The sequence below is a fragment of the Mytilus galloprovincialis genome, chromosome 10 (genome assembly GCF_965363235.1).
Source record: "Mytilus galloprovincialis chromosome 10, xbMytGall1.hap1.1, whole genome shotgun sequence".
Lineage (NCBI taxonomy): Eukaryota > Metazoa > Mollusca > Bivalvia > Mytilida > Mytilidae > Mytilus > Mytilus galloprovincialis.
The window spans coordinates 25,106,520-25,115,024 of NC_134847.1; the positions used below are offsets into that span (position 1 = coordinate 25,106,520).

Below are 8,505 nucleotides of genomic sequence, written 5' to 3' on the forward strand. Positions count from 1 at the left end.
TTACAGAAGTACTAATCGAAAATATCAATCAGAAAGACTTTGCATATCTTCTGCTATCTTTTATTTCTAATGTTTACGGCGTGACCATAAGTGACATACTGTGTATATATCCTGTTTAAAACATCTCTTGCTGTACAATATGAAAAAAAATAAGAAAGTGTTGTATAAATACCAATGAGATAACCCTTCACCAATCCCGTATCGCATAGTCAGCTATAAAAGGCACTGGAATGACAGATGTAAAGCATTTCGACCTAGACAATTTACGCCATGATTTATGATATCAAATAAAGGCAACAGTAGTATACCGCTGTTCAAAACTTATAAATCCATGGACAAAAAACAAAACCAAGGTAATAAACTAAAACTGAGGGAAACGCATTAAATATAAGAGAACAACGACACAACATTAAAATGTAACACACACACACACAAACACAGAACCGGACTAAGCATTAGACAAAATCCTTTGAGAATAACAAATATAACATCAAAACCAAATACATGAATTTGGGATAGATAAGTACCGTGACACGTCTTATAGTAATGTGAATTCACACTCAAAAATTAGAGAAAACAAACGACACAACGGAAACACAACGTTAAAATGTAACACACACAGAAACGAACTATAATATAACAATGGCCATATTCCTGACTTGGTATATCAACAATGATATACAACAACAAATGACAACCATTCATTTTCAGGCTCCTGACTTGGGACAAACACGTACAAAATGTGGTGGTGTTAAAATAGTTTCACGTCCATTAGCCTAAAAGTGGGAATAGTACCAGTACTTGGAATGCCGATTTAACCGTGTAATGAGTGATTTGATGATTTAAATGATAATTGTTATAGTATGTCGATGTTTGATATTCATTCATCTTGATATTTCCAGAAATATGACAATATTATCTGCAAGTCTACTTATATCAATAGTAGTCATCAACATAGCCCAGGGTGGTGACCTCGAAATATCTAGACCACCAATTACAAGTAAGTATGTATAGAAAAACTATATATACAAATGGTATAAAAACGACGTTGAAAGGAACCATATGACTTTGACTAGCAGCTTTGTACGTTTTATTAACTCGCTTTCCCTAAAATAATGAAGGTAGTAAAGAGTTAATTTTTCACATTATTTACTAATAGATTTTCACTTGATACATTGAAACCAGTTAGTGCACACAAACATCTAGGTGTCATATTTAGTAATGATTGTAAATGGAATAAGCATGTTGATAAACTGATTGAGAAAACTACGAAGCAGCTTAATGTTTTACGCAAACTAAAATATCGATTAAAAAGGGAATATTTGGAAAAAAATTATATGATTTTTATTCGTCCGATACTTGAGTATTCATCAGAAGTTTGGGATAATTGTGGGAACACAAATTCTGATCGGATAGAAAATATTCAAATCGAGGCTGCTCGCATAGTTACTGGATTACCAAGTTATGCTAGCCGAAACGCTATTTACAGGGAGACGGGATGGGAAAAATTAAGCGTAAGGCGGGAGGTAAAAAAGTTAGCCATGTTTTATAAAATTATTAACAATCAGGCTCCAGATTATTTACATGACTTGATTCCAGAATTCGTGTCTGATATTAGTAATTACAATTTACGAAACAGACACAACATCACTATTCCAGTGAATCGTTTGTCGGTTTATCAACATTCTTATTTCCCAGCATCCATAACATTGTGGAACACTTTAGATATTATTATTAGACAGAGTCCTACATTTTCATCATTTAAAAGCAAATTGCACATGTTATACTATAAGAATAAAAAACCTCCAATTAAGGCATTTTTGCTTTGGAGACCGCTTACTATCTGTATTACATGCAAGGTTGCGAAACCATTGTAGCACTCTTCAATCTGATTTGTTTCACGCAAACTTAGTACAAGATGCCAATTGTTTATGTGGCTTCATCAATGAAGATGCTAAACATTATTTATTATATTGTAACAATTTTTCATCACAAAGGCTTTTAATGATAAATGAAATAAATACTTTCGCTGTCAATATTACAATTGAGTTATTGCTCTCTGGTGATGAGTCTTTGAGTTCTGAAGAAAATGATAGTGTTTTTCTATCTGTACAAAAGTATATAAAAAGTACCAAGCGTTTTTCTCAACTTTGACAACCTTATTCTGTAACAGATCTTACTAGAACATGATCAATGTATGTATGCTTTTTTGGGTACGATAATCGAATGATCTTTATGATTGACTTTTGTATTCTGAAACGTTTCAATGGATTTAAGTATAAATTTTAAATAAAAATTGATACTTACAATTGCGTGTAGATTTATTCCGTTTTTCTGTTAATCCGTAACTATAAACTATGAGTGTGTAATTTACATTTAAACAAATTCACACACACATGACTAAAGTCACTTGTCATGTACACTAACATATTTAATTTACAAAGTTCGGTGTGTTTGCATTTATTTCTACTGAAAATAGGCGCATTCGATTGGTTATACTAAGTGGTAAATATCCATTGATTCGATTCTTAAAATTTATATGTAATTTTATTTTTATATCTTCATGCTAAAATAATAATTGGTTAAAGTCAGATTTATGTAATGTTCATTCATGTGTATATTTATGTATATATTGGAGAAGACGTTACTAAGTTGAAAAACTTGTGTCTAATCCATTTGTCTCTTTTTGGAACAATAAAATATGTTTAAGCTACTTGATATTGATGAAAAACAATAATTGATCTGAACAAATGGCAACAGAAACGCACTATAACGAACAAGCTTGATGAAAATTGCATACTGAGTATATATCTCCCTGTATACCACCGTTCCCCATGTGAAATTATAATTTTGAAAATACTTTGAGCGACAAAATAATTTCATATTTCTTCCTGTGTGACGTTTACATTTTCTGACGTCAAACACGCGAAGCAATGAATGTGGTTGTTAAATTTGATGCTTTTTGTGTTTTTTTGTTAAATATTTGTTTGTATAGAGATCGTGACACAGTAATGACTGTTGTGCCCATATTTTGACAATTTTACCTATTAAGTCTTGTTCTCGCATCGTTGTAAATATAATGAAAATTGATGCGACTGTCATAAAAGTGAGAGGTTTAGCGCTATAAAAACCAGTTTCAATCCACCATTTTCTACATTTGAAAATGGGTGTACCAAGTCAGGAATATGAAAGTCGTTATGACAAATGTTAAAATTGTATATGTTAAGAATTTAACAACCAATACATACCGTGCATATCTATGTTAGTAAGGCTTTATAATATTGTTATTTCATTTTTTTTTAAGATTTTACTGGAAAGAGAGATATAGTTTTTATTCTGGATTCGTCAGGCAGTGTTGGAACTGAAAATTTTGAAATTATGAAAAATTTTGCAAGGTCTATTACTCGTCAATACACCGTTGGAAATACAGCAACACAATTCGGCCTAGATGTATTTTCGACAACCGTAACGACAGAAATTAAACTGAATCGATACAACAAGTGTGCGAGGTGTCTCCGAAGGAGAATAAGACTTGCTAAATATAAAGGAAAACTAACAACTACTTTTTTTGCCTTGGACCATGCACGAATCAACAGTTTTTCAGAAAGTTATGGTAGGTTAATTATTTGCAATAAAAGCAAGAAATCATATATGTCACAAATGATATCTTAATGAACATTTAAAAAGAACAAAAATAAAATGTGCATACGAACAATAGAGCAGTCTTTGCCCAAAGCGCCTGTGATTTACACAACAGACATTGGATACTAGTAAATCTTATTCTGTATGTCACATTAGAAGAAGACGGGTGGGATTGTGCGGAACATGTCCATCGTCATCTGTGAAACAACTATACCATGACGGTCAACCAACTCCGTATGGCGTGCAAGTGGTATTAATATAAAAACAGTGCAGTGATCGCAATTGGCAAAGGATGTACAAATCTTTAAACTAAGGCTCATTTAGGGTTTTAATTGAATGTAATTTTAAACTTGTTCTTCGTTCAAGTGGCAGATTAGTATAAACATATTTTATTCAACATATGCAAATGAAATGAAAAAAAACACAATTTGGCAATAACATATTAGTACAATTGAATATCCAGAAACAAGCTTTTAACTTATATTAATCCGTTTCCAGATAAACCAATTACAACATTTTATATGTGAAATACTAAAGACTTATAAAGTGTAAAATAAGATAACTAAATGAAAAACAAACAAAACATATAATAATGTTGTGAACACATGATGATGGAAACAAATACATGTTCTTGAAATAAAATAGTTTCGCATGTTTCCGAAAGGACACAAGTATTTGGATATAGATATACACTGTAGAACTATTGAACGAGATATGTGTAATCATAAGGCAGATCTTTTGATCTGAGTATGAATGTTTGAAATACCCAGAATACTTCGATGTTCTGTTCATAGCTAAGTTTCATGAATATGACCTACCGAATTAGACTATTTACCGGATTTGATATCACATAAGCAACACGACGGGTGCCACATATGGAGCAGGATCTGCGTACCCTGAGATCACCCGTAGGTTTTTGTGTGGTTCGTGTTGCTTATTTGCTTTAGTTTTCTATGTGGTGTCATGTGTACTATTGTTTGTCTGTTTGTCTTTTTTCATTTTTAGCCATGGCGTTGTCAGTTTATTTTCGATTAATGCGTTTGGCTGTAACTCTGGTATCTTTCGTCCCTCTTTTAGTATGAACCGTATAGCAAGCATTTGGTGTATGTGATACATTTGACCTAATCTCTTACCAATGTATAATTTAAAAAGTAAAATCACGAAAATTTCAAAACGGAAAGTCCTTAATCACGTGGTAAAATCAAAAGACAAACCACATCAAACGAATGGAAAACAACTGTTATATTCCTGACTTGGTAAAGCAAGTAATATAGTGCCAGATCAACCTTAACACAAGAATGAAGACTGATAAAATTATAATAAGTTTCTTTCAAAATGAAATTGTTTTCCTTCAAATAAACAACTAATGATATCTTATTGCAGGGGCGAGAACTGGTGTTCCTAAAATCGCAATTGTTATGACTGACGGGAAATCTCAAAATCAAGATAAAACTTGTGATTCAGCGGAAGATCTGCGAACTTCTGGAGTGACCATCATAGTTGTCCCTATTGGCAATGGGGTTGATGATAAAGAGATTGAGTGTATAGCATCAGGTCCTTCGTTCATATTACCTGTTCCAAATTTTGCTGGACTGAGGAAGCGTGGGTTCAAGGATAGCGTTGCACGGAAAGCGGCTAGTGGTATGTTTATAGATGTTATTAACTTACATGTATTCATGAATTTTATGTGGTACATAACACTACGGAGAGATAACTCTGTAAAAACCAGTGACATTTTTAAAACGTTCTAGTGTTAAGGAAATATTAAACTTCTCTATGATTAAAATTACATATCCAATATTTTTTTCCAATTTAGAAAATTTCATATTTTGTCATATTGTCAAAGTAAATATTTTGTCAAAATTTTATGAAAAGTAAACGAATTTTAATCAAGGTGTTAAGTACCACATTAAGAAAAATCTTTATCCATTTATTGCGAACCCAGTGAAAGTTTTCCACAGTGCCATATCTATCTGACCAGGCTATTTAAACATTTGTAAGTTAACCTGTCCTATTAAATGAATACAATAGGTATTGCTCTCTGTGTAGTTTATTTGTTGGGACCTTTACATTTTCTCTAAGAGAACTATATCACTCATTAACAATTTATCTGAGTAAAAAAAATATCTTCAGAATAGATAAAAAATACATCTTAATTCTCAAAACTGCATGTGATGTTGTATTCATTCAACATTAATAATATGTTTTCAATTAATTGAATGTAAACAGTGATTCAAACATTAATAAATGAAATTGGTGGATTTACTGCCGTTGTGTATTCATACGCCAACATGTGTGTACGTTGTTATTGTTAATATAAATAATACAAAAAATTCTTTGGTCTTATTTTTGATAGAAATTAAGGTATTTATTCGATAGGACAGGTGAACTTACAAAAGTTTAAATAACATGGTCAGATAGAGATCGCACTGCGGAAAACTATCATTGGGTTTTCAATAGAACAACATAGTAAAATAAATTGATAAACCACGTCCACATGTTTGGTGGGTCATACTAACATGTCTATAGGAACTGACTATATGTCTGTTGACAGACTGGATTTCATATCTGTACCCAATCTTTGAAGATGTTTAAATGTAATTTTGATTAAAACCTTTCTTTAGTTCTAACTAAAGAGCATTCAGTTTTTAAGAATGTGTGTCAATCTAAAAGCTTTTTTTCCTGAAGAAAGAGTTATAATACTGGTGGATTTTTTTTTCTAGTATAAGGCCCTCCATGCTCTTAAGGCCAATGAAGAGCGCCAGACAGTGTAGGATCAAAAAAAGGTATGTTTATATCATAGAAATTAATAAAAAGACATTTGCGGTAAACAACAATGAAAAAGTATCCAAACAAGTCAAGACCATTTAGTAGTCAAATTATCAACATGTGATACTTGGGTGTATCTTTTGTTTGTTGAGCAAGGTCACAGTGCTTACATTACATTTATTTAGTATCAAAAAACAGTTTATTTGCATATACTACAGTCAAAATATTTTTTAATACATTTAAATTAACTTATGCTTCGTAAAATTCCAGTTGCAAATATTTCATTCACATCAAACATAAGAACTCATCAATTCATTTTACTAAAGGTAGGCTTTACTTGGTGCGCTAACCGAAATGAAACCGGTTGCGACTGCATATATACATCCAACACAACCAAAAACACGCCCTAACGGTTTTTTGTCTGACGTGTTTACATTGTGATTATGTCATCTAAGTGGAAATCTATTAGTATTTGAATTTATCATTTCCATTTCATTTTAATTATTTGACCCTTTCAGTCTATTGACTTTATTTATGCATTATGATAGTTTACATGTTTTAAAAAGATTGTGATTAGGTCAGTTGAAGGGAAGCACTTTATGATAGCTCAAATATATATTTTGCATACAGTTGTACAAGCATTGATCAATCTTTTTGACTGGAGAATTTTTTTACCCTCCAATCAGCGCATGCATTCATGGTTTGTTGAAATCAAGGCTTTGGCATAATTAGCATGTTACAGTTTGTGTTTATGTCATATAAGAACACTCACAAATGACAAGTTGTATATTTAAGAAAGAATTAATGGGGGCTTGAATATATCGTGATTCTACCACGGGTTGGCCCTTTATTGCAAATATTTTACCCTGAGCGATAACGAGGGGTAAAATATCGGCATAAAGGGACAACCCGTAGTAAAATTCCGATATATTCAAGCCCTAATGAATTATTTCGATTCTAATTGGACAAACACGGCAATTCTGTTGGATCGGAGCGCTCTAGGTGGAGGCAAATATTTGCCGTTCCCATAAATAAACGCACTATTAAATTGGCGAATAAGAACAGAGCAAACTAAATTAGTGACATGCTTAAACTATTTACTATAACGTACTTGGATAGTTATGGATGAATATAAATGATTATTTACTTATATATGTCTTATATGTATAAAAATGGCTTATACGACATTTTAGCCTCGTTTGTTTACGTTTCCTTGTGTTGTGATGATTTTCGGTTTCACAAGCGTGTATTCTCCCGTAAAATGCTTATATTCTCATGTCATCGTTCTATGACATCGGGTACCTCATTCATAAAAAAGCATATGACGTGGGAGTACGATTGGAACAGCCCAGGCAATATATTCATATTTTACCACGGGTGTGTACTCAAAGTGTTTGAAGGACTTCATGTTAGAATATTTGGTATACAGTTGAATAAGCACTGGCTCATCTAAATTTACAAACAGCTAAGACATATCTCTGTGTCATCAGTTAAACATATCTATAACGATTTAATAGTTTGGAGCCTAATTTCTACGAACAAAAACAGTCAAATATTCTATGGGGAAGGTTTATGACCTATTTGCATCCTGGTCTTTACGTAAGTGAATCAATTTTATTTAAGTCAGCATATACGTATAATCAAGCAAAACACATGAACTCAAAGTCCTTTAAATGATCATATGTATTTTTATATAAACATTGTATTACTTTCTTGCAGAGAATTTGTGTGAACGAATCCATTGTAATAATTTGATATTTTTATGTATATATTTCAGATAGAATAGCTGCTGTATGATCGCTTACGCTTGTGATAGGGTAATTTTTAAAATACACAAAATAATTCTGATAAAAAATAATAGCCAAATTTGTATGTATTTTCATTGACTGTTGTAAATTATCACCTACCATTATGAGGGCTTAGCAGAAATTTCGAAAATCTGCGGCAGGCCGCACCAACATTCGAGAGAAAAAAGAAATGACTAGAAAGACAAATAAAGCGAACAGCAAACGGGATATGCAGCCCAACTGTACAAATACACAATATGAAGTTGTTAAACCAGTTTAGTGTGCACAGACACCTCCCAAATCATTA

The 8,505-nt window shown here is 32.2% G+C and overlaps 1 protein-coding gene across 1 annotated transcript; it reads left to right on the forward strand.

Moving 5' to 3' along the window:
- Positions 1–906: 906 nt before the first annotated feature.
- Positions 907–8,208, forward strand: LOC143048901 (matrilin-1-like). Its single transcript, XM_076222767.1, has 4 exons — positions 907–1,000; positions 3,305–3,613; positions 5,026–5,283; positions 8,189–8,208. The coding sequence occupies exons 1-4, from the start codon at positions 907–909 to the stop codon at positions 8,206–8,208; spliced, it is 681 nt and encodes a 226-aa protein (XP_076078882.1).
- Positions 8,209–8,505: the final 297 nt, after the last annotated feature.